The sequence below is a fragment of the Dipodomys merriami genome, unplaced genomic scaffold (assembly GCF_024711535.1).
Source record: "Dipodomys merriami isolate MVZ:Mamm:240054 unplaced genomic scaffold, mDipMer1.0.p SCAF_11, whole genome shotgun sequence".
NCBI classification, from domain to species: Eukaryota; Metazoa; Chordata; class Mammalia; order Rodentia; family Heteromyidae; genus Dipodomys; species Dipodomys merriami.
In genome coordinates this window covers 26,227,289-26,253,789 of record NW_027202382.1, presented here as the reverse complement: position 1 = coordinate 26,253,789, position 26,501 = coordinate 26,227,289, and the positions used below count along the sequence as shown (strand labels likewise).

General features: G+C 42.8%; 1 protein-coding gene across 4 annotated transcripts in view; it reads left to right on the top strand.

The window, feature by feature from the left end:
• Positions 1-26,501, top strand: part of Epb41l4b (erythrocyte membrane protein band 4.1 like 4B) — a 138,381-nt gene that overhangs the window by 87,066 nt on the left and 24,814 nt on the right. For all 4 annotated transcript variants that reach the window (XM_070011321.1, XM_070011307.1, XM_070011314.1 and 1 more), the window contains exons 16-20: positions 9,897-10,102; positions 12,097-12,215; positions 18,134-18,259; positions 20,590-20,657; positions 24,348-24,446. In XM_070011321.1, coding sequence (XP_069867422.1) covers positions 9,897-10,102; positions 12,097-12,215; positions 18,134-18,259; positions 20,590-20,657; positions 24,348-24,446 — 618 coding nt within the window. The remainder of the gene's footprint in view (positions 1-9,896; positions 10,103-12,096; positions 12,216-18,133; positions 18,260-20,589; positions 20,658-24,347; positions 24,447-26,501) is intronic.

Sequence of the window (26,501 nt, the reverse complement as noted above, 5' to 3'; positions counted from 1 at the left end):
AATGAGCAAATGTATTTCCTGTCATCTTTCAGTCAGATCAGAGATCGAGTTCATGTAAAAAAAGGAAAAAAAAAAAGCTTAATGTCTCAAAGTGCTGTGTCTTAGATCACAACAAGTGAACTGTGTCTCCTGTGGCTACAGCCAAACAACACAAAGCCAAAGCTACGTACTAGACAGCACTCTTCTGTCATTATCAGACTTGTCCTGACATCCAGATGACAAGCAATTGCCACTCATTTCTAAAGAAAGCTGGGTGTGTTGGCTATGCTTGAAATCCTAGCTACTTGGGAGTTGAATGATGGATGGATTTTGGTTCAAGGTCAGCTTGGGCAAAAATTTAGCAAGACTCCCATCTCAACCAATAAAAGCTGCATGTGTTTTTGTGTGCCTGTCACTCCAACTACATGGTAAGCATAAGTAGAATCATGGTCCAGGTCAGCCTTGGGGAATAAATTTGGGTTTCTATCCCAAAAAAATGCAAAAAAAAAAAAAAAAGACTAGTTAGAGTACCTGCCTAGCAAGTACAAGTCCCTGAATTTAAAACCCAGTACCACTGAAAAAGAGAAAGAATGAATAGGGCTCTACAGTCAAGTTGCCTAAGTTCAAACCTAGCTCTGCCATTTACTAGCCATGTGACTTTGTGCTCTTGTATCCTTACCTATAAATAAGGATAGTAAGTCTTTTTTTTCATGGTTGTGGGAGATTACATAAATTAATGGCACAGGGCTGAGTACTCAAAATGTTAGTTTTTTTTTCCTCTCCATGAGTATTTAAAGAGCATGATTAATGCAGTAGTGTTTGGTCAGCCTGATGCCATCTGTTATAAGAACACAGTTCTTGGGTGGGTTCTTTCATGGAGATTCCCAATTGGAGAACTACAGATCTGGACCAGGGGACTGAATATGGACTAGAGATAGTGTTTCCCAACTTTTTTTTAGGTCTTGGACACATATGGGAAGTGACATGTTTGTAGTGCACACTGGGGTGAGTAGATGAGGCTGCTTGCAGCTGCAGACTTCCTGAGTCTAGCTACTTCCTCCAAGGATTGGGAGGTTAAAAGTTGGCTATATTTGCAGCCTGTCTGAGGCCTGTCTCTCCTGGGATATTTGTCAGACTCTCTCTGGTGTTTTAGCTGCAATGGGGCATGTGGAATTGTCCTCACATGGGCTAAAAGTAAAGCAAGAGCCAGTTAGTTCCAACCAGGCTTCTCTGAAAAAGGTTTGGAGGGCTGGGTGCTGCTGGGTGGGTTGCACAGACCCTGATTATGTCTTCAAGACCCCCTTACCACAGAGATGAGTCACACCAGGAGTAGGTGAAAGAGGAGCTCCAAGTATAGGCAGCGTGGTCCATGTGCTGTGAGTAATCCAGGCAAGAAGCCAGGGACTTTGAATAAAAGACATTTACCAGGTTTACCCAAGGAAAGAAGATGCTACAAACTTTTAGGGACATCTTAGCCACCCAGACATTGGCATTCTGTTAAAAAGCAGAGCATCTTTTGACTGCTTGGCCTACCTGCCTGCAGATTTAGTTGTTTAGAAGGCAGAAGACATAGGGCAGGGATTGGTCAGTTCTGATCAGCAAGGAAGACTTAGGTTAAAATATGCATCCACTGACAACAGTCATATACTCTCCCTGGTAGGAAATCAGATTTCAAAATGTCAAAGACTGGATCCACCTAAATGGGAGTAGTCATCACATAGACCAAAATATAACAGATAACCTGAAACACCAAGGTTTGCAGGGGCCTTTCAGAACAATTAAAAATTTAAGACAGAATTAGACGAGAAGGAAGATGGAACACATGACCAAAAATAAAAACACAGCTTTTCTGAAAGGAACTTTAAAGTTTTATACATGCACACTTGGTTAGAGCAAAAAAGATGAGCAGTGCAATGTCAGCCATTGTTGAAGCTGGCACATGAGATCAACAGGGCAGAAAATGAGCCCAACCTCAACCTCTGTTATTTTCCTTTTTCAATAAGGAATATACCAGAAGGAAAAGAGAACAGAGAAAGAAATTGAGTCCAAGCAGGACATACCTGCTTGCTTTGTGATCAGTTCTTTAGGCTCAGAAAAATTCTCCCCACCCTCCCTACCCAGTTCCAGGAATTTTCACTTATCATTGCTGAGTTAGCACTGGGCACCCTTAAAAACCCACAGTCTTGGGGAAATGCCAGAAGAGTAAAAAGGAAAGTTTCATATGGTTTCTTGGAAAATGAATTCCAAAAACTGGACTGGTAAGCTTGATGGTGACACTGGCTGAGGACAGAGTCTTCAAGGACCTAGTGAAAAAGGAGTGTAAATGAAGGAACAGCACATCCACTTAGGCTGGATCGAGCTCATCTTTAGAAAGTTGAAAGTATCTAACAAGGTAAATGGGGTGTGTCAGGAGCCACACTTAATGTTGAAACACTTGACAGTTCTTAAATTTCAAAGCTAAAGATGACTGCATGTACATATTCAGAATTGTTCTAGAGGCATTATGAATTCAAGAAGTCAAGAAAACAAAATAGAAATAAATACTGGAAAGGAAGAACAAAACTCAATGATTGAGCTAGGGACGTAGCTCAGTGGCAGAGCACTTACCTAACACACTCAGGGTTCTGGGTTAAACCCAATGCTGAAAAAAATTATATAATTATCTTAAAATTCAGGTGAATTCCTACTACTAAGAGAGCTCAGTAAAGTAACTACAAACAGAAATATCCTAAATTCAAGGCAGTTTGTATATCTAATCATTAAAAATTAGGAGTACAATAGTGAATCTCATTTTGAAGTGTGACAAAACTATAAAGTACCTAGGAACTAGGTTAGTAAGATACCTTCCATGCCTTCATCAAAAAATTAAAAATGCTTACTGTATGACATTTTCTAAAAATCTGAATAAAGGGAGAGAAATATATTTTTATGAAAGAGATAGTCTTTCAAATCCATAATATTTAATGTTCCAAATCATAACTCCAGTGGGATTGTTTTGGTAGTAGACTCGAATTCTAAAGTATCCTGGAAGATGCAGTACATGATTACAGCCAACCGGAGGAGAAAATATGATGTGGGAAAGAGAATAGCATTTGTGTGATCACATATTTCTCAAAACACAAAAATAATTAAGGTATGCAATTCTGGTTTAACAAAAGATAAAACAGATTATTATGAATGTAAAGCCAGAAATTGGTTGATACCATGCATCAGTAATCATGAACAATGAATCAGGAAAACTGAAGGCATTTCTTTTTTTTTTTTTTTTTTTTTGTCGGTCGTGGGTCTTGAACTCTGGGCCTGGGCGCTGTCCCTCAGCTCTTCAGCTCAAGGCGAGCGCTCTACCACTTGAGCTACAGCGCCACTTCCGGTTTTCTGGTGATTTATTGGAGATAGGAGTCTCACGGTCTTTCCTGCCCGGGCTGGCTTTGAACCACGATCCTCAGATCTCAGCCTCCTGAGTAGCTAGGATTACAGGCGTGAGCCACCAGCGCCCAGCTCTGAAGGCATTTCTTACAGAGGGAACTTAACATAAGGAATTGGTTATACCAAGGGTAAGAGAAACTAACAAGCTAAATTAGACAGTGAAGCAATCCAGAAATGAAAAACCAGAATCTTCTTATAACTTTCAGGCTAGAGAAACAAAAGGACAAAGGGAGATGACAATGAGATGCTGATGGCTTATATCTGTAGACCTAGATACTCAGGGAAAAAGTTCATGAGACTCCAAAACTTAACAAAACTCCAACTTAACCAAATGTATGTCTCTAATCTTTACAGAAGACTGTGATCAGGAAGATTATGAATCTAGTACAACCCAACCTTCCCACACACATAAAAAAAAAAAATCCATGAGACTATCTCAGATAAAGAAGCTGGCCAAGGAGGCATTTTCTTGTTGTCCTAGCTACCATGGGAAGCCTAAGATAGGAGGATCCTTGTACAGGTTGGACCCTCTCTCCAAATGAACAGTTCAGGAAAGGGCTGGAAGCCTGGCTCACCAGTAGAGCATCTGTCTAGCAAGAGCAAGGTTATAAGTTCAAACTCCAGTACCAGCCCCCCCCCAAAAGGAGGAGGGGTGGATAGAGAGATTAGCAATGTTTTAGTACCCAGGAAGCTGGGGACACAGGAAACCAATGAAGTGGGAGCAAGAGCCACAGAGAACTCAAGGCTGTTTCTGGAAGCATCCCAGAGACGCAAGGAGATGGAGGAGAAATGTCCCTGTTCTCCTACTCAGGCAACCCCATTAGGCTAATCCTATGCAGAAACTGGAAGGGCAGGAAGTCCAGTCAGACTTGTTGAGAGTATGGTCAGTCAGGAGCAGCTGAGAAAGGGGCACTCTGCAATGTGCCCCGCACAGCGAAGTTGGCATTTCCAGTTTACGAAACAAGAATAAATTGTTCGTTGGGGTCTGTTGAAACCACTGGAGCTTCATTTCAGAAAAAAAAAAGTTAGAACATTTCCTCACAATCGATGCATAAATCCCCAGTGAGCTCGAAGTTCCAAATATAAAAAAAAAAAATGAAGTGCTGATACAGGAAGCTTGGTCTTGTGTCCTTAGTGAACTCTGCTATATCCTTCAACATCTAGGGTTAGCACTGCCTGAGCATGTCAACTTGTATCATTACACCCTGGAGCTGCTTCTTCTCCAACTCTTCAGGCTATACTGAGTGTCCCTCCCATGCTCACCTTAGGTAACGCAGCACTGAACTCCTTAAGGGCAAAGTCAAGGTCAAGTATAGTGGTACTTACCCTCCTGACTAGCACTGAGATGTTTATCCAGTGCCCTAAGATTTCATCCTGCTGTTAGTCTGGCCTGTATTAGTTGAGTGCCTGCTATGTGCTCAGCATATTTCTTAGCAGGGAACCAAATGCACGTGGAAGTCTCTGTTCCTACAGTGCTTCCTGCATGGCTGGGAAGCCAAGATGTGTGGTTGGGCATACAAGGATGTCACAGCCCGGAGGTTCTAAGGAGGACTTGGATTTTCCTGACGAATGCATTTTGCTGCCTTAAATAGAAGCCAGGACAGATGGAAAGATGTAGCAGATGGACAGCACTTAGGGTGGCGGGTAGGGAGGAGGGAGTCCTGGACTGTGTCCCAGGCTCAGCTAGTTTCTGACAGCATGACCTGTTCACCTCACTTCCAATAGTGGGACTATGTGCAAGATGAGAAGGGCAGACATTCTCAGCTCTGGCCACAGGTTGGCTTTAGAGATGGATGACAATATTATTGGTGCAGAGTAGGGCCTGCATGGATACTTCCCAAAATCTCCCCTAGAGTTTTAAAAATCAGCTCTATTTTGACCTATTTCCTGTGCCATACAATTCACCAAATTGCACAACTTGATGTTTTCTAGTATTTTCACAACCATGGCTACAGTCTGATTGTGGAACATTTTCATTCCTCCTCAAAGAAGCTTAGTACTAGTATTAGCAGTCAGTCATTCACTCACTCATTTCCTCACATCCTCTCCAGTCCTTCATAACCACTAATCAATTCTGTCTCAAACGTTTCACGTACAAGGAATCATATAACACATGAACTTTGGTGTCTGGCTTCTTCCAGGGAATACTCATGATCTCAGAGTTCATGCAGGGTATATCATGGATGGATAGCTCTTTTTCATAGCTACATAATTTTTCATGGTATGGATGTCCCACATTTTATGTATTTGTCAGTTGATGGACTTTTCGATTGGTTCTACCTTTGGCTGATCATGAATAATTCTGCTATGCATATCCATGTACAGATTTTTGTATGAATGTACTTCCACTTAGTTCTCTTGAGTAATACTTATTTCTAAGAGCAAAATTGTGTTAGGTCCTACGTGATTCTATTTTTAAGTTTGAGAGAAACTTCAGGCTGTTTTCCAAACTGGCTAAGCCATTTTTTTCCATTCCTCCAGCAGTGTCCATGGGTTTGCCTAGTGATTTTGATATTCATCCATAGTTTAAAACTACTGAGTCAGAGGATATCTGAAGGGCTTGATTTCTAAATCTCTGCAACTTATTATCCAGGAGTAGATCCTCAAGGCTGCTCTCCCAATCCCAGGTTGCTGGAAAGGTAGCTGGACTCTACAGCACATGATTGGCTCCTCAGAGCACTCTGGTCACTTGGCCTGGTTTTTGAGAGACAGCCTGGGTTCTAGTTTGGCTCCCTCCTCCATCCTTGTCCAGCACTGATGGTTGATGCTGAAGGCTGCTGGACCAAGCCAAATCCCACGTTTATGGGGAGCCATGCATTTGACAGGCTGAGATCCTAGGTCAATGAGATTGGAGGCTCTGGCTTGGAATGTGTGTGGAATGAGGCAGGAAGGAAGGAGCCCCCACCCATGGGCATTCTGGACAGCTCACCCACCTCTAATTCAGTCAATGAAGGCTCTAGGACACAGGTCCGGTGGGAGCATGGCTTCTTCAGAGCTGAAGGCAGAAAGGGAGCTGGTCTTTCCCTGAGAAAAGGGAAAGGGGGACTTGGAGATCTGATTCAAGTCTCTCTTTGTATTCATTGCCTAACAGGGGACATTACTCATCCTCCCTGATCCCCAGTGTCACACAAGGCATCAGCAGCAGCCGGGCTAGAAAGTGGTGACAGCTAAACATTAAAGGGCCACCCACCACGCTGGGCACATGGCAGCCTCTTCATTCATGTCAGGTTCTTTCTTATTTTTTACTCATGAGAGAAGACTAAAGCCTGCACAGTCCTCCTTTAACACCCACTCTGAAACAAGTATTTGCGTCTTCTTTCCAGAATACCAGACACCTCCAGAGCATGAATCTCCAAAGACAGTGAGCACAGATCTGTCATGGTCTCCAATGTCCCTGAGGCCCGGGGGTGGAGCTGGAGGGGGATGCTGTGTGCACTCAGCTCTTCTGTGGTGGGCTGCGCCTTCTCTGAGGTCAGCAGGACGGATGCTGTTGACAGCGCAGCTCATAAGAGTGGCAGTTCCTGGTATTCTGCAGGGAACTCTCTGTGAGGCCATGATCACAACCCCACAAAACTCCATGGTAGGACCTTCAGGATGTAGGAGCAAGTAAAGACTTCCAGATCATTCCACTGTCCACTTAGGAACTTTTACTCATTCAGAGACATTTAATCCAGCAGATTCCTGAGTCCAGCCCCAGGCATCTTCTCTGACCTTCATCGATTTCTCTTTTCACCCTCCCCCTTGGAGTAGTAGATGAAAATCACACACACATGGGATGGGGAAGGGGGAGGGGGATGAGCGGTGTGAACTCAGGGCCTGGGCAATGTTTCTTCACTTTTTTTTGCTTGAGGCTGGCGCTTCTTGAGCCAAATCTCCACTTTTGGCTTTTTAGTGGTTAAATGGAGATAAGTGTCTCATGGACTTAACTGCCCAGGCTGGCTTCCAACCAACATCCTCATATATTGAGTAGCTACGATCATAGGTATAAGCCACTAGCACCCAACCCACACACATATATTTTCACTGTGTGCTATTCACTCTTTGCCTTTCCTTAAAATACAAAAAAAAACACACTCTTAACTTACAAAGACAAGTATGTGATACATACCTCTGTACTCTCCCACGTCCATGGCAGGTATTACTAATCAAACAGCACTGTCTCCCTGAGCTGGGTGCGGTGCTCCTCCATCTTGTGCTCCAGTCAGGGAGTAAGGATCGATTAGTGCTGGCATCAGTGACGGTGTCTATTTGTTATCCTTCAGAAACTCCTACTTAAAGCTTCCAACTCCACTTGTCGTCCTAAATGGATGCCAGATCTTTGTTCCAAGATGTCTTTCTTTGGCTGTTCATCCCATTTGAAGTTCAAGCATGTCAAAGAAGGCCTCATTCTCCACAGCCTTTCTCCGGTTAATGACATACCATTTGCCTGGTCCTCCAGTCCAAGAAACATAGTTTCCTGCTCCCTTCCTGTCTCCATGTTCTTTCCTTCTCCAATCCAGCCAGTCACCTACCTGTCACTCTCTTCTTTTCAGTGCCCCTCTGGTCTGTCTCTCCAGCCTAGGCAGTCCCACTGCCCATGCAGGTCTTTAGCAGGCAGGAGACGGTGAGCCTTAAGCTCACAGCCTCTTCAGTCCTCCAAGCAGAGGACATCTTCTTTCTTCTGAGCTGCCCACCTTCGTACCTCTGTACAGCAAATAATGCTAACACAAGTCCCCAGAGCTGTTGTCCAGTGCCAACTCCAAACCCACTAGTCCATTTCCCCTTGCTTCCCTCCCACATTTTTCCCTTTTATCCCTCCCTCTTCCTCCCATTCTTCCTCCTTTCTCTCTTCTGCCTGTCTTCCCTCCCTCCCTCCCTCCCTCTCTCCCTCCCTCCCTCCCTCCCTCCCTCCCTCCCTTCCTTTCTTCCTTCCTTCCTTCCTTCCTTCCTTCCTTCCTTCCTTCCTTCCTTCCTTCCTTCCTTCCTTCCTTCCCAGTTAAAGAACACAGATCTCTTCATTACAAAATCAGATCCCTTTGGTATTATAGCTGGCACTGTTGGGAGAAAGGATGATTCTCAGATCTGAAATACGCCTGCCAATCACCTCGCTGATGGCATGCTGCAGAGGAGGGGGACAGAGCAACTGTCCAAGGTCCTGCTGCAAGGGTCAGGGACAGGGCTCAACCTAGAGCCCAGCATTCACTTCCAACTCAATGCACTTTCTGCTACCCCTGTGGGGAGGAAGGATACCTGGGTTATTTCAAGGTGGAGAGGTGAAGGTAGAGCAAATCTCTGTCACAAGCCAAAGTCATGCCTTCTTCCTTTTTTTTTTTGAGGGGAGAGGTCCTAGGGTTTGAATTTTTTGGTTGAAGAAAACATTTTAACATACTGTATCAATGTAATCACTTTTTATATAGACATTGTCATGAAATACAATTTCAAATTGTTTCTTATGAAGAAGGGATGACATTCAGGTGCTGGTGGCTCACACCTGCAATTCTAGCTACTTAGACAACTGAGAACTGGAGGAATACAGTTTGAAACCTGCCCAGGCAGAAAAGTCCTTGAAATGCTTTCCCCAACTGATGAGTAAAAAGCAAGAGCCATAAGAATGGTTCAAATGGTAGTGACAGCCACGAGCAAAGAAGTTAAGTGAGCACAAGTTCCTGAGTTTAAGCCCCGGTCATATGAGATGAAAGCAAAAGATAGTTTCAGCCCTCAAAAGTCGTGAAAAAGATCCTGCCACAACCTTTGTTCTGGTTTTCAAGTATTCAATCTGAGGGACACCTCTGAGTCTGTGATTGGACCACAACCCAGAATAAATCAGTCTTCCTCCCCAGACTGGAGTCTCAGCCCAGCTAAAACCACTACATTGCAACAGTCATGGAACTGTGCTAGGACATGCAGTAAGGAACTTCTAGTTTGTAGCCTAGTCTTACCAGATAATATCTGAAAGATTATCACTTACTGTTGTTTCTATTTCTCCCTCCCATTTAGAGAATGCCTCCTTAAAAAATAAATCTTTCTATTCCATTTCAAAGTTAAGATTTTTTAGGGTACAAGCTGTCAGGTTTCTGAGATAGATAGATAGATAGATAGATAGATAGATAGATAGATAGATAGATAGATAGATAGATAGATAGATAGATAGATAGATAGATAGATAGAGACATAGATATATTTCTCCTTTATTGTTTTCCTTCAGATATCAAGTGGCAAAATCCATTTTAAGAGAGATTTATTTGTTGAATCTGTTTCTCTTGGTTTTTGATCCATACCTAGAAAGTGTCTTTGAACATCCATAGAGGACTTTTACTAAATCCTACTTTTCCTCAGCTGCAGTGTTGTAAGTCTATGATCCCAACACTTGTGAGATTGAGGCAGGAGGATCGCGGGTTCAAGACCAGCCTTGGTTACACAGTGAGACCCTGACTCAAATATCAATCTATCAGTTAATCATTGACAACAACAAAAACCCTCCTTTTCTAACACCTGCTCTTGTCATCCCACAGCTACCCGCTCCCCTCCCCTTTGCTCAGTCCCTCGGACCGGCTGCCCTTTGGCATCGAGGAGAACGGGGGTACACCATTCCCTCCAAAAGCTTCTGGAAGACATCACCACCAGCACCAGCATCATTCCAACTATGGCCTCTCACTGACCCTGGAGAACAAAGAGGGGCCATTAAGGTCCCCAAACTCCAGCAGCAAGTCCCTTACCAGTGAGTGGGGGCAAGGGGCAGGGGGTTCAGAGCTGGGGGTTCAGGAGAGAAGAGTAGGGCTGGAGCTGAGTCCCCAAAGCCCAGGGCAGGTCCTGGCCCATACCCATGCAGCATGAGGGCTGGTAGCGGTATGCCAGTGGCCAGGTTTGGACAAATCAGACTAAAGGCTGAGCAACTTAGGGAAGGCAATCTAGAGAGAATGAGGGCTCCAGCTCGATCACAGGGTGCAGATCTGTGCAAAGGAGGAAGGTCAGAGGGAGGTGGTGGCTGGCTTTCCACTGTTCTGATTTTAGGAAAAGCCATTCTGACACCCCTCGTCTGAGAGCAAGGTGGGGTCAGGTGGATCCACAGGGTCTACCTGTAATGCCAGCTCTAAAAGGGAAAATCACAGAAATAGAGGCAGCAGTGAGAAACACGGTTCGCAGCAGTAGGAAGTGAGTTAACATCTGTTAGACTTCATAAAAACTGGGCTTGGGCTGTGATCAGTGGCTAATGCCTGTAATCCTAGCTACTCAGGAGGCAGAGGTTGGGAGGATTGCAGTTCTAGGCAAAAAGCCCATGGGACTCCATCTCTATGAATAACTGGGTACTGTTGTGTGCTGCTGTCATCCCAGCTACACGGGAAGGGCAAATGGGATTTATGCACTTCACAGAACTCTGCACCCTCATGTCTGCCCACACTGCCCTTGTCTGAGGAAGATCCCAGGCTCATCCTTTTGTACCTGGGTAACTGCCACAGCCTCCTAATGCAGCTCTCCCACTGCCAAGTCAGCATTTAACAGAGAACATGACCGAATGCCTCGAGACCTTGCCCTCCTCTTCCCCTATCATGGCATAAAGGCCTCACTTTTGAACATGGCCACAGGCAGACCTGCATAGCCTGGTCTCTCCCAGCATCCCCACCTCCTCTCCCCAGCACACTCCAGCTACACAGAACTACTCTCTCCTTTCTCCAAAGCCTGTGCAGTATGAGCCCTATCCATCACATACCTGCTGTTCCCTCTTCTGGATCGCTTTTCTATGCCCTAGTGAACTCTTACACATCCCTCAGGAGCCAGCATAAATGTTATCAGTAAAATATTCTCTGTCATCCATCCACTCTTGCCAGCTTTTGAGTGCCTTGTCTCTTGCTCCTATAGAAACTAATTAAACCCTTTATTACTTTTATTTCGAGTGCTCTATATGTTCTAGTCTCAGAATTGTGTCTCATTTGCCTCTTTATTTCAGCTCCCTAGGTCGCAATTGATAACAATACTTAGCACAAGTTTTACTAGGTAATGAATATTTAAATTCAATGAATAGTTAATAGAGGGGAAGGAACGATGACACACAAATTCAAAGTAGTATGAAAGGCAAAATGAATTGGTTTTATATATGCAATATAGTATGTATATGTGTGTGCAAGCGCATACATGCATGTGAACACATGTGCACCAGTCCTGAAACTTGAACTTAAGGCCTGTGCACTGTCCCTGAACTTTTGCACTCAAGGCTAATATCCTACCACTTGAGCCACAGCTCCACTTCCAGCTTTTTAGTAGTTAATTGGAAAAAGGGCACATTTATATGTCTATCAGCCTGAACACTAATCTTTCCAGTTCATGTGGTGATTTTCCATTTTTAAAGCATCTGTGCATGCATCAATCTCACTTAATACTCACAGCAGCCCTGCAAGATAAGACATTCTGTTTTCATTTTTCAGAGGCTCAGAGAGGTAAAACAACTTACCCAGTCCCACCTAGCATCTCTGTGGAAGAGTAAGAGTGGGTTTCAGAAACTCCTCCCATTAGGCTGGGAGGAGGAGGAGGAGGAGGAGGAGGAGGAGGAGGAGGAGGAGGAGGAGGAGGAGGAGGAGGAGGAGGAGGAGGAGGAGGAGAAGGAAGAGGCAGTGGCAGAAAGGGTGGGCATCTGGCTGTGGCAAGTGTTCCCAGCCCCCACTATGTCTACCTGTCATGTCACCCTGTCCTGATTCATTCTCTCTGGCTGTTTTGCAGAACTGAGTCCAGGAGCACCTGCCCTGTTCAGCGAAGCTGCTGCCCATCTGAAGAAGCTGGAACTGGAGACAGTGAAGGCTGCTGGGCCATGGCCTGCTCTGCATATCAACATCAATAAGGTGTGGCCAGGCCTCTGCCTGGAGTGTGGGCAGGGTGCTCATGTCCAACCTATGACTCCCGCTTCCTAGATTATGTGCCTGGGCGGGAAGGGATTTCTGCTCTGTCTTGCTTGAACATTCGCTGCTCAGGTGCTATTAGAGCAGAAGCACTCACCTTCCTGTTGGGTTAATTGCAATGTTAAGCATTACCTAATGCTTAACATTACCTACCCCAGCATTTGCTTGCTTTTTCTTAGTCTCTTGGTTTTCGACTTTTCTTCCACATGGCCCATGATAACTGATTTTAAAGCCTTTTACCCAGCGTTTGACACTGTCCTAAGCTGTTTTGCAAGGAAATATAGCATATTGTGGCACAGAGAGCTCCCAGGCCAGTAGTGATGCGTGGTTGCCATGACTACTAGTGGGAAGCTAAGGGGAGCTGCTTGCACAGAGGAAGGCAAACCTAACAGGCCTGTGGGTTATATAGCAGGTCCTGGAGTTCAAACTAAAACTTCCCTCCTTTCTCCCTCACCCATAGGAGTGCATAAGGGGTTGAACTTGCAGGTCAGTGGTAGAGCACCTGCTTGGGCCCTGGGTTGAATCCTCAGCATCACAACAAACAGTAAAAATCAGCAAGTAAGGTAGAGTGATATGATTATCCACCACACATGAGCAAAGCATATTACTTCATGCTGGTTCTGTCATTAATAATCATATCTTTGCCCCAGAGCTCTCTTGTTGCCATGACACCACGATTGGGGACCATTGGCTTGGATGGCTTTTAAAGGTGTTGTTTCCACCTGCTCCCCCCCTTTCCCCTCCCAGCCTTAGGGACCAAGCATATTCAGATTCTCTAAGGTTTTGATATTCTCCTGCTCTTAATTTATTAATGAAAAGCCCTTTTCACTACCCAGTTCTAAAGTGGTACCCAAATTCATCACAGGAATTTAAATTGTATTGGATTTCAAGTGTGTAAAAATTCATCGCAGTGGTCATTTCTTTACCCCCAAATGATATTCTCAGATGGCCTCATTTTAAATATAATGCTAACACCCAATTCTCATTCATTTGTATGGGTTTTGTTGTTCTTGTTGTTGTTTGAATTTTAGATATTTTGAGACCAGGTCTTACTACCTATATAAGGCTGGATTGGATATATATGAATACATGGTTCTATGTACTCCAAAAATGGCCTCAAAAGGGTGATTCTCTGCTTCCAAGTACTGGGAGCACAGTGTACATCACCATCTCTGGCTCATACCTGCATGATTTGAAACCTGCATTCCCATAATGAGTAATGAACTTTCTTTTGACAGTTCAAATTGAATATAAAAGATAGAAGATGGCCTGTTAAAAAAAACAGAAAGCACAATATTCTTGGGCCTTCTTTGGAGCTGAAATTGGGGTCTTGTAATCTCCCACAGAAATATGCTTCTTTTTTTGCCAGTCCTGGGGCTTGAACTCTGGCCTGGGCACTGTCCCTGAACTTCATTTTGCTCAAGGCAGGCATTACCACTTGAGCCACAGCGCCACTTTTGACTTTTTTGATTAGTTTATTGGAGACAAGAGCCTCATGGAGTTTCCTGCCTGGGCTGGCTTCAAACCATGATCCTCAGATATCAGCCTCCTGAGTAGCTAGGATTACAGTATGAGCTACTGGTGCCCAGCTCAGAGATGCATTTTTAAAGGAAAAAAAAAACCACATCACACACTGAAATAAAAGTCCATTCTCAATATTCAAACAAACAAAAAAATGCACAATACACATATTTTAAACATTTTAAATTGGCCGTTTCCTGAGTCTATGTGGAGCAGATTTCTTGTCCAGATGAATAGTAACAGATCAGCTTGAACTTTATGTCCAAAAAAGCTGTTTAGAATTACTCAGATTCAAGGAGGAAATCAGTGCTGAGTTGCCATTCTTTTCTTATTTTAGCAGCATTTTTTTATTTTTTGGTCCGGTCGTGAGGCCTGAACTCTGGGCCTGGGCACTGTCCCTCAGCTCTTCAGCTCAAGGCTAGCGCTCTACAACTTGCGCCACAACACCACTTCCGGCTTTTTTCTTTTTGCTTATGTGTTGGTGAGGAATCGAACCCAGGACCTCAGGCATGCAAGGCAAGCGCTCTACCACTGAGCCACCTTCCCAGCCCCAGCAGCATTTTTTTTTGAAGTAGGTTTTCAGTCATTACTGTCAGTATAACCACATTCCCTTAAGCAACTGTCAAAACCCTCAAAGGAACTTTATAACTAATTTAATTCCTGTATCCCAGCATGACTTTCCCCCAAATGAAGCTCTAATTAAAAATGAACTCTTCATATATCAGTGAAAACATCCATCTCCATCTCAGTGTGAAACAAATATCTTAATATAACTGCATTTATTTACAAACACAAAACCAATTCTCCAAAGCCTATACTGTAAACCTCACCTTTCAGAATAAGTAAGTTATAAATAAGTTACCTATTTGCCTAAAGACCCCTAGGGTAATGAATTCAGTCAAATGAGCCAGTTTTCCAAGTCCTGCTCCATTGTTTAGGGTCAGTGTTCTTCTCCTATGGTAACCATTTTTCTTTATTTCTTCCTTCCCTCTTTCCCTCTTTCCCTCTTTCCCTCTTTCCCTCTTTCCCTTCCTCCCTCCCTTCCTTCCTTCTTTTTTTTTCAATTTTCTCCATCTCTACATATCTTTCTACCCACTTTCTACCCACTCCTCACCCCTCCCCTTCTTTTTCTCTCCCCTCCCCTCCTCTCTTCTCTCTTTCTTTCATCTTTGGGATTGAACTTAGTTAAGCAGGCACCACTTGATGTACACCTTCAGCCCTTTTTGCTTCATTATTTTAGGTATGATTTCACACTTTTTACTTGGTTAGCCTTGGACTGTAATTTTTCCTACTACACATCCTGCCTAGCTGGGCTTACAAGAATATGCCACCACACCTGGCTCTGTAATTTTTTTTTCTTTTTTCTTTTTTGGTACTGGGGCTCGAACCCAGGACGTTGTACTTGCTAGGCAAGTGCTTTGCCACTGAGCTACATCCCAGCCCATCTGTAATTTTTTTAATCAAAGCATCTAGCCTGAAAGTGTCATTCATATCTTCTTTTTCCCTCATTTGAACATCCTAAAAAGTATATAATCAGTCAGGTGCCAGTGGCTCATACTTGTAAACATAGCTACTCAGGAAACTGAGATCTGAAGATCACAGTTTGAAGCTAACCCAAGTAGAAACGTCTGTGAGCCTATTATCTCCAATTAACCACCAAAAAGCTGGAACTGGAGGTGTGGATCAAGTAGTGGAGTGCCAACACTGAGAGAAAAAGCAAAGTAAGAGTGCAAGGCCTTCTATGAAAGCCTGAGTGCTGGCACATATACAAAGAAATCTAATAAAGGGGAAAAACTGACATAGACAGGTTAAGGGAAACTGGCATGGTAAAGTTAATGTTAATAGGTTGAATGAGCTCTGGTTGAAGGCTCTGGCTTTAGAGTCAAGCAAAGTCACCATTCCTGGGTGAGCATCTCATGACTTTATACTGCTCTGCTTCCTTTTTCTCACGTACAAAATGAGGTTAATACTCTTCTGATTTTTCTTCAGATCACATAAGACTTTTACCTTTTACTAAAACAGATATGATCATAGTACCTACCTCCAAACAAGATGGAAAATGAGACCACTCAGTGAGGTGTATCTATGAAATATATAGTCAGAGCTGGGTGTCATGCCACACACCTTGTAATCCCAGACCCTGAAGGAGAGGGAAAAGGCAAGAGGATCTCAAGTTTGAGGCCAGTTCAGAGAAAGTTAGCAAGACCCTTTCTCAAAATAAAAAAATAGATGAAAGTGCTCAACCGTTAGCTTGCTTGTCTAGCAAGCACAGAACCTTGGGTTCAACCCCCAGTACTGAAATATATAGGATAAAATAATAATAATACCCTCTTAGTAATATTAGTTATTGGCATTACTTTTATCATCATCATCATCTATTTTTTGATGAGGCTAAAAACTGATGCTCAAATCCAGAGCTTCTACCCTGGCCTGCCTTAGTATTAAATGAAATGGTTGAACTGGGCTTGGGAAACTGTATTCTGTGCCTCCTTATCTTTATTAAATGATGCTCCGTGCTTCCTCTATGGTTTTCATAAGATTCCCACAATGGGTACCAAGTTGCTCAGTGGGACTGCTGCTATCATGAATAATGTCAATTTCTGAACTTGAAGAACTTCAGTACGATTTATTCTTGCTCTGGTTCCTTGTGGTTGACATGCCACATTTGGTTTTGATGGCACTGAGGTTTGAATTCAGGGCTTTGTGCTTGTTAGGCAAATACTCTACCATTTGGGTGATATCTCCAGCCTATTTTGTATTGGTCATTTTCCAGATAGGGTCTTGCTCAATGTCTAGCCAGCCTGAGCTGTGATCCTCCTATTTGGGTTTCTGTGTGTTGCTGGGGTGACAGGTATGTGTCGCCATGCCCAACCATTGGTTGAGATGTTGTTTTCTTTTCTTTTTTGCTGAGGCTGGCCTTAAGCCATATCCACCAATTGCTACCTCTCAAGTAGCTAGGATTATAGGCTTGAGCCTCTGTGCCTAGCCTTAAATGACTTCTAGGATCATATGCTCTTATGACTTTCCATCTCTTCTGAAAATAAATGCCTAACATAATTGTCTTCAGTAGGTATTGATTGGAAGCCTGTTTGGCTTTAAACATTGTGTTGCACTGGGATACATAATAACCTCAATAGGTATGATGAGCAATAAGAAGTTATTTCCCAGAAGTGGTGTGTGTACCATTAAAGATTATTTTAGGCTGCATGCATGGATGAGTACTTTTTATTTTAATAGTTATGTAAATATCACCATGTCTATTATAATAAATATAATAGTTATAGAGCCTCTGATTTCAAAGGTATTATTGCTTTGAACATGATCAGATATGACTATGTAGTCTTAGGGTAATCCTCTTTCACCGAGTCACATGAATTAGGTCCACATTTGACACATGGGGAGTTGACACCAATAGCAAAGGTAATCCAAATTCCAGAACTCCAAGGCGTCCTACACTAATGTAACATAGGGACTGCAGGGGTGTCGTGTGCCTGAGGGGTGGATGAGTGCTTAGCGTGTAACCAGGAGCTGGGTTTACATCAAGATGAAAAAGGAAAGCTGGGCACTGGTGGCTCATGCCTGTAATCCTAGCTACTCAGGAGGCTGAGATCTGAAGATTGTGGTTTGAAGCCAACATGGACAGGAAAGTCTGTGGGACTCTTATCTCCAATTAATTACTAGAAAGCTGGAAGTGGCACTGTGGCTCAAAGTGGTAGAGCACTAGCCTTGAGCAAAAAGAGCTCAGAGACAGCACCCAAGTCCTGAGTTCAAGCCACACAACTGACCCAAAAAAAAGACAGTATCAATACAAATTCCTTGTTGAGAACCATAGTTACCAGCAAGATTAATTATAAAAAATATCAACAAGTGCTTTTCACTTTTCCCTTGACCCTACAAATCATACCATTGTGTCTTTCTATGTCAGAAGTAGTAGCTATGGGAAATATAACACCTTACTGGGCATAGGGAAGTTGAGTCCTGGTGCGTGACTCTGAACCTTCATTCACACTCCTGACAGGTCCCCTCACTACCTCACAAGAGAATGGGAATCCTTTTTACAGTAAAAGGACACAAACACAGTTGCTGGGGATGAGGGAGAGCATAAGCTGGCTGCAGAAGCCAGTCCCTTCCTGCTAGTGCCTCTCCTGGCAGAGCAGAATGAATAGGATTGTTCTCTGGTCCAGTTCCTCAGGCAGAAGGAAGAAGAAATGATCATTGAATAACTGCCCTTACCTAGATATCTAGTTTTGTGTCATTTGAAGTGTAATTGTTGGGAATTTTTAATGTGCATCTTCTACCCCTTTTTATAAACTGTCCCTCCATATTCTTCTTTGTTTCAGGCTGAAGAGAAGAAAGTTTCTGAGAAGACTCTGCAGACCCCATTGCTGCCTTCCCCCGTGGCTGAGCATGTTAAGTGCAACATCTTGAAGGCACAGTTGGAGAATGCTTCCAGGGTGAATGCTCAGGTATGTGGCCATGCATTTCTTTGCTTTCATGTCACAGGATTTCCTTGATGGAACAGAGAGGACTGCTACATGTTGTCAGCAATCTGAATAATTCAGATTATTCTATGAGAAACAGCAGAAAAACCTTACAAAAATAGAAAAAAAAATCTGGACCACTGGTGGCTCACTCCTACAATCCTAGCTACAAATGAGACTCAGATCTAGGGTGGGAAAGTCCATGAGACTCATCTCCAACTAACAACCAAAAAGCCAAAAGTAGAGCTGTGGCTCAAGTGGTAGATCACTGGCCTTGAGTTCAAGCCCCAGGACTGGCTCAAAAACAAAAACCAGCTAGAAACAGGAAGCAGTAAGGTCTATAATAAAATCTTTTTTTAAATTTTATTTTATTTGTGAACATACTGTACAGAGTGGTTACAATTACATGGGCAAGATAATGCATACATTTCTTACCAAGGTATAATAAAATCTTGAAAATCAGATGGTCAGAGTTTGAGTTTACCTACCATTTCTCAAACGTGCCATCTTAAACTTGCTTGTCAATCTTCCTGAGCCTCTATTTCCCCTTATGTAAATTTAGAGATTACAGTATCTACCCTTAGGTGATTGTGAAGATTAAATGAGACAACCCGTGAAGAGAGTAACTGGCACAGTACCTGTGCTCGATGTGGAGATATTGTCAATCACAAATGAAATGGTAGGAGTTCTGCTTGTCTGCATGTAAAAATGGTTGCTACTGTGACTTGAACTTAGGGCCTCACACTCACAGCTCTACTGCTTGAGTTATGCCTCCAACCTGGCTTTTTACTAGTTAATTAGGGATTTAGAGTCCCTCAGACTTTTCTGCTCAAGCCAACCTTGAGCCACAGCCCTCTGGGTCTCAGCCTCTTGAGTAGTTAAAGGTGAGCCCCTGAACCCTAGCACAGAAGCTCTTTGTATAGCATGGGCAGGCTGACTCTCGTCTCACACTCAGTTATATCAGAGGGACAATCACAAATCCTCCTTGTCCTAATTCTACCACTATCATTGTTTTAAAATATGTCATTTTATATGCTCACAGAAAAAATTAAAGTGACATACACATCACAGTTTACCAGGCTGCTATTACATATGTTAGAATGTTCTTATGTGTATCACTTGTGGTGGACCCTTGGCTTCTGCACCAGTGAAGAAGCACAGAGTATCAGAAATGCTGCCTTTTGAAAAAGGTGAGAGACACACACAAAGAAAAGAAAATGTCCTGGCCAAGCAATCAAACACAGAATGGCCTAAAGGCAGGAAAGGAAGAGAGAGAGAGAGAGAGAGAGAGAAGTGAAGGTCAGTGCAGTATTATTGGGAGCACTGTCACCAGTCATTCTGAGAAATGCCACCCACCAGACTCCCTAAAATGGTCCAAATGCACACTAGTACCTTAAGACTCTGAGAAGTCCTACATCAAAAGAAAATTCATTTTGCTTTCCTTCATACCTAATGGCTAAAGAACACTTTGTGAAATAGCTTCCACTGTCATCTGCCAAACTTGTGTTCCTGGGAACACAAGAACCTGCTTTGGAGATCCCTGGGTTAGCATGCTTTGAAGGGCTGTGTGGAAAGGCATGGGTGCATAGCCAGACATACCACCCAGGGCATCATGTCAATTCCTGTGGGCATCAGTGCAAGACAAGGATATAAGGAAAGGAAGCAGAAGCCCAACAGGCCAACTGTGTTATGTGTCCTTGAAAGCATCACCCCACACGTACTCAGGCCAGAGGCCAACCTCTACAGGTTGTGATGAGTGGCAAGAACCAGGGGCTGCTTTATCTTTCATCCATCAGCAGTGTGGGGCACTCTACTGGCCTGGCTGGCTAAGGAGGTATCTCTTCTTCCTCTTCCATTCTTTGGGACTCACCAAAAGGAGGGAGACCAGGCTTCTATCCAAATCCAAAGAAGAAATTCCTCTTTGGCTTGCTATGCTGATATGAAAGATAGATTGCAAATGCCTCTCTGTAGACTGTAAGTGCTATGTGAGTATTGAGCTCATTATGATTCATATCTCAACCCTGAGCCTTGGCTTTTCCCACACCATCCTTTCTCATTCAGAGAGCAGACTCGATAAATGTATGAATACAAGAATTGAATGCATCTAAATGATTGTATCTTAATCCTCATAGTGAGGATGACTCAAGAGAAGTGTTTTTTGTTCTCTTATATAAACACTAGCACAAGTTGGCTCCTTGATTAATTACCTTTTGGGTCCAGCTTTACGCATCTATAACCCTTTGAATGTAAGAAATATGAAAAAAAGAAATTTAGAAAATACTCATTTTGACTAACCTGACTATTTTCTTTAACAGATTGGAAAAGAGGAACCAACGTTTGTAAATATCAGTAAGAAATCCAGTCTTCAGGATGCTAACGTGAGGTCTGTTACTTTTGGTTTGAATGGGCATGGGATACTCTGTGTTGTCAATAATATCCTGGGAACACTGTTCACAGGACAGCTGGTGGACAAAATCAGAGAAGAAAAATTAAACTGAGAGCTACACACACACACACACACACACACACACACACACACACACACACCAAAAAAAACTTTAAAACTTCCTTTAAGCCATGTTCCCTATGAAGTCTTATAAAAAGCTTTGCCCTTAGAGTGGTGACAGGCCGCTTTAACACAGTGCGGGAGGCTTTTCCTTCTTGTTTCTTTAAAGTCCCAGGCTATAGCTTCCATCTCATCAAAACTGGAAGAAACCCTCTTTCCCCAGAAGGCACAGACTGAGGAAGCAGGAGTCTCTTCAGTTGAGTAACAGCAGCTTCATTGCCCCCACGGTAGTCTACCACCACTTTCAGAGGCTCTGTGTTAGTTACTTTTGTCATCATTCTAGTAAACTACCTGATGGAAACAACTTAGAGAAGTAAATATCCATTTGGCTCATGAATTCAGATTTCAACCCATAGTCCTTGGATCATATTGAGTTTGGACACACGATGAAGCACAGCATCAGGGCCTGAGAGAGAGCATGTGGAAGAATCTCTTCATCTCATGGTAGACAGGAAGCAGAGAGCAAGGATAGCTCTAAAGACCAGCTGTCACCTTCAAAGACACACCCCTTCAAGACTTACCTCCTCCATCTTGGTCTCACTTCCTAAACTTGGTAGAATCTCCCAAAATGGCATTATAGCTGGGACGGACCTAGCCAGTAACACATGAGCCTTTGAGGGGAAGCAGAGGAGAATAATCATGACCAAACTGTAACAGGCTCTCTCTGATAGTTTCCTCAAATGGGTCCAGAGACCACTACACAAATCTCTCATTCAAAACATTTTTTTCTTTTTGTTTGGCAATACTGAGGATTAAACCCAGTACTTTCTGTGTGCTAGACAACTGCTCTAACATGAATCACATCCCCAGCCTTAAGTTCTACTTGACTTTACAGATTGTGTGTGTTTGTGTGTATGTGTGTGTTTGTGTAGTGGAGTGTACTGATTTCTGTGGGGACAGAAATCAGTATATTAAGTGATAGAGAATTCCCTAGGGAATTCTTAGACTTGATGCCCAAAATAAAGGTTAACATTTTCTGTATTCTCTTAAAATTCCAGATCTACATTGTTGGTTATAAATTTGTCTTCTTCCAGGGACACATACCCTCTCTTGAAATTTTCAGAGACTTACTTTGAGTTAGGGTGCTCATTGGTAGAACATTTGCCTAAGCATGTCTAAGACCCTGGATTGTATCTCCAGCATGCAAACGAACATACAACATATTAAATCATCTCTTCCTCCCTTCCCTTGTTTTCTGATCTTAGTATATGGTATCATTACCTTCTTACCCAATCTTGAAATCAGAAAGTCCTTGATTCCTCCAGCCTCATCCCCTCATCTAACAAGTCTGTTCGTCAATTTGACTTTCGTGCTATCCCCCCATTCCCACCTTCCCTGAGTTAGTATTGTAACAGTTAGCCATGCTCTCATCATTCTCTGAAAACCTTTCTAATATACCAAGTCTCACGGCACTACTACCCTGCCTTAATCTTTTAGAGATAGCCATTGCTTTCCTTTGGGTGCAAACTCCTCAGCCAGAGGCTCCTCATGACCTGGCCCTGCTTTCCCTCTAGCCTCATCCCTTGCTTTCTACTGGGATCTACTTCTCAGCAGTCTGGTGCCCCGCGTTCAGCCAGGCTTCTACTCTGTCTCCCACCTTGGTAGTTCCCTCCATTAAGCTGAGTGAAGCTTTTTACAGGTAAACAGCCATTGCACGTAGGCAAGATGATATGTCTCCTAGGAGACAGTCCTTCAAGGAACAATATTCAGTATTCTAAGGTCTCAGCCTGAGTAAAGCGTGAAGGTAGCAGAGGTTGATTCCCACTCCTTATTTGCTCTTCCTATATTCAACAATAATTTATTTGGTACTAATCACATACTTATCACATAATTACATACTGAATAGAAGAGAAAATGGAGCCCCAGAGGTGTTAATTGATTTGTAAGGGCCTCAACTTATTTTGATTCCCTTTTGGAGCTAGAAGGTAATTACTAACTTTTAAAAGAATGCAATCAGTCATGATCACTACAAAAATATGTTAAAGTTTTTCCTTAAAATCATTATTCTGAGTAAGGCCCATCTACTCTCTGGCATAAATGACTGATGAAATATAAGGATAAAGAACTTAACTTTTAACAAGCACATGTTAAATGTACATAAAATGGAAATGTTTCAGAGTAAATTCTAAAGATCTTTTGACTGTTTTTGGCATAAAATAGATTGGGTTATTTATTTTATATTTTTACAGGCTCTGAAGCTTAAATTTAGGGCCTTACATTCTCACTTAGCTTTATTGTACAAGGCTGGTATTCTACCATGTGAGCAACATCTCCACTTCTGACTTGTTCTAGTTAATTTGGAGATAATAATCTCTCAAATTTGTCTGCCCGATCTGGCTTGCAAGTGTGATAGGTGTGAGCCACTGGCTAGATTTATCTTCCCTCCTTCTTTCCTTTCTTCTTTCCTTCCTTCCTTCTTTCCTTCCTTCCTTCCTTCTTTCCTTCCTTCCTTCCTTCCATCCTTCCATCCCTTTCTCCCTTCCTTTCTTTCCTTTCCTTTCCTTTCCTTTCCTTCCCTTCTTTTTTTCTCTTCTCTTCTCTTCTCTTCTCTTTGTATGTATGCCAGTACTGGGGCTTGACCTCAAGGTCTGGGTGCTATCCTTTAGCTTTTTCTGCTCAAGGCTTGCACTCCACCACTTGGACCATAGCTTCATTTCTGGCTTTTTGGTGGTTACTTGGAGATGAGAATCTCAAGCTGGCTCAGCCCAAGCTGCCTCCAAACTATGATTCTCATATCTCAGCCACCAGCACTATTGAGCCAGCAGCACTTATGCCAGTTCTTTATTTTTTTTAAATAAGTAGTCTATGCTAGATTTAGAATAGTATAGCTAGGGATTATTGGTTAGTAAAACTGAGTTGCCCATAAGTTCCTCTTCATTTATTTTACTGCCAAAACTGGTTATGAACCAAACCCTTGTCTGAGAATGGTTGGGCTGGTGGTTGGGACCAGGCAGTTTTGTTTGACAACCCAGTGATATTTCATTTCCAACTTGCTATATTTTCTTCCCTATGATTTTTTTAGGGATTTTTGAGGGGAGGTATAAATAATTACAGAAGATGGAGGGAGCCGGGCACCGCTGGCTCACACCTGTAATCCTAGCTACTCAGGAGGCTGCTATCTGAGGATCGCTGTTCAATGCCAGCCCGGGCAGAAAAGTCCATGAGACTCTTATTTCTAACTAACCCCAGAAAACTGGAAGTGGCACTGTGGCTCAAGTGATAGAACACTAGCCTTGAGCTGAAGAGCTGAGGGACAGCGCACAGGCCCAGAGCTCAAGCCCCACAACCGACCAAAGAAAAACAAACAAACAAACAAACAAACAAAAGAAGATGGAAGGAAATAGATTTCTTGACTATCAATGTTATTAAGGTGTAACTTAGCTAAAGAAGTCTGCATGGTCAAAATAAGATCATAAACTTTTTCTGTTGATGTTGCTCTCATTCCCACCCCCCCTTCTTACACCCCCCCACCCTTACCCCTCCCTCCCTGCCCTGGCATGTCTCTAGAAGTCCTATCCCAATACGCGTGGAAACCGCCCAACCAGCTGTGGAAAAACCAGAAATCAAGCCTCCCCGCGTGAGGAAGTTAACGAGACAATATAGTTTGTGAGTTCTGTACTTCAAGTTTTCCCATTGTAACAGCTGTTATGATGCTAAGTGATTGGATATAAATGCTTCTGAGCCCTTCAGTTAAGTTCTCAGAGGGCATCTCCCAAATTCCAGTTGAAGTCATAATGGGACCAGACCTTTCTCTTTGAAAAAAATTACATAATTGGCTTATTAGTGATTTCAGTGTGACAAACAGCTCTCCAAAAGTCACATTTTTCACCTTGTAGTCATTGGGATTGGGAGTCTGGGTAACTTAGCTGGTTTTCAGTGTCCTGATCCCTCATAGGACTGTATTCAAGGAATCATTGAGGGCTCTGGTCTCAATTGAAGGATGATCTATGTGGTTGCTGTTAGGACCTAATTTTTTTCTTTAATATATTTTTTATTATCCTTAAGTAGTCATAAAAAGGAGTTGGAGTTATCCCTAGTTTTTAGTCACTTACAGTTTCTCTGTCAGAAAGAACACATGAGAAGAGTCAGAGAGAATGCCCACGTGACAAATGGCATAGTCTTTTGTCACTTTATCACAGAAATGGCATCCTGTAGTCAGAACATTAGTCTGTTCATTAGGAGCAAGTCACTAGGTCTAGCTCACACTTAAAGGGAGGCGGTGCATGGAAGCATGGCTACTAGGAGAGGGATCACTGGAAGCCTTAGAGAAGCTACTTCTCACACACAATAAGTAAAGGGAAGCATGGTTGGTAACTAAGGTATCTGTGATATCCATGAAAGGAGCCACATCCCACCATCAGGGCCCATCCATTCTATTTTCCTTAGCTTAACAGAAGTCTCCTAGCTATGGTGTTCACTAGACTGTTCCAGGCATTGTCAAGGGATAGCAAAATGACTTTGACAGTTCCCATCCAGGGAGTCACAATGTATTGGAGGTGAAGTCATTATAACCCAAAGGAGATAGGAACGTGCTATAGTAAGGGGTGGTGGTGGTGTTAGTCCTGGTTAGCTCAGGCACTGTGCCTAAATGTGTAGTTGGTCAGAGAACTGCAGGGAGCTGTTAATCAACAATGGAAAGCATAGGGATTGTGGAGTTGGGAAGCCTCCTGTTAGAGCCTAGATGCGTTTACTGCTATACATGCTTGAGAAATTTACATTTTGGGCTGCTCTTTCTATTTCTGTAAAGTGGGTCAGCTACCCCTGAGGATTCTTATGAAGGTTAACATATAGCAATGTGAATAAAGCCCCTAGCATGGGGCCTGGCCACAAGATGTACTCCCCTAGGACCTGCAAGCTTCTAAGAAAAGGTAGAGCATATAGAAATTCCCCAAGGAACAAAGTATAAGAAGGGGAGTGTAATATCCAATGCAGTCCTCAAATAGCCACCTCAGATCTGCCATTTGTACCTTGCAAAGGAGAAAGAGTCATACAGTTACCAGCAGCTGGGGGCAGACACATCTCACCTTGTTAGCCTTATTAGAAACTTCTGTTGTATTGCAAGTCTGTTTCCTAGGAAAGTCAAAATGAATAGGGCTCAAGTAATTAACAGTCCTCATTCTCTCTGGAGGACAAATTAAACCACAAAACTCTTCTTCCCCCAAGGACAAAGGCTGGCAGGATTTGCCTTTCCCTTTACATTTGGAAACTCAAAATGTTATTATCACCCATTTGGGATATGTAATTATGTCTGAAATAATGACCAACTGATCAGTGGTCTGGAAGGAAAGAAAATTTTACTTATTCACCAAACTGACTCTTTTAATTAAACCCTTTTCAAACAACTAACCTAAATGTGTATTTCTTAACATGGCCCAAAATGTTCTGCTTTGAAAATCAAAGAATGGCAGCATTTCCTTATTCGTAAAATATAGCAAAATTAACGGATGGAATTTTCCCAGTGTTAATTTTTGTCCCAGGAATAGTTCTTGAATCATTGACACTGATTACTGTTCACTGTTTATCTCTTATACTTATAAATATTGATGAAGTTCATTAAAAACTTAGTCAAGAACATGGATGGAAAACTCAGCTTTCTGATTCTCTGGAACTGTTCATTGCATCATTATTTTTGAGATAGAGATGTGTGTATATGTCATTGTA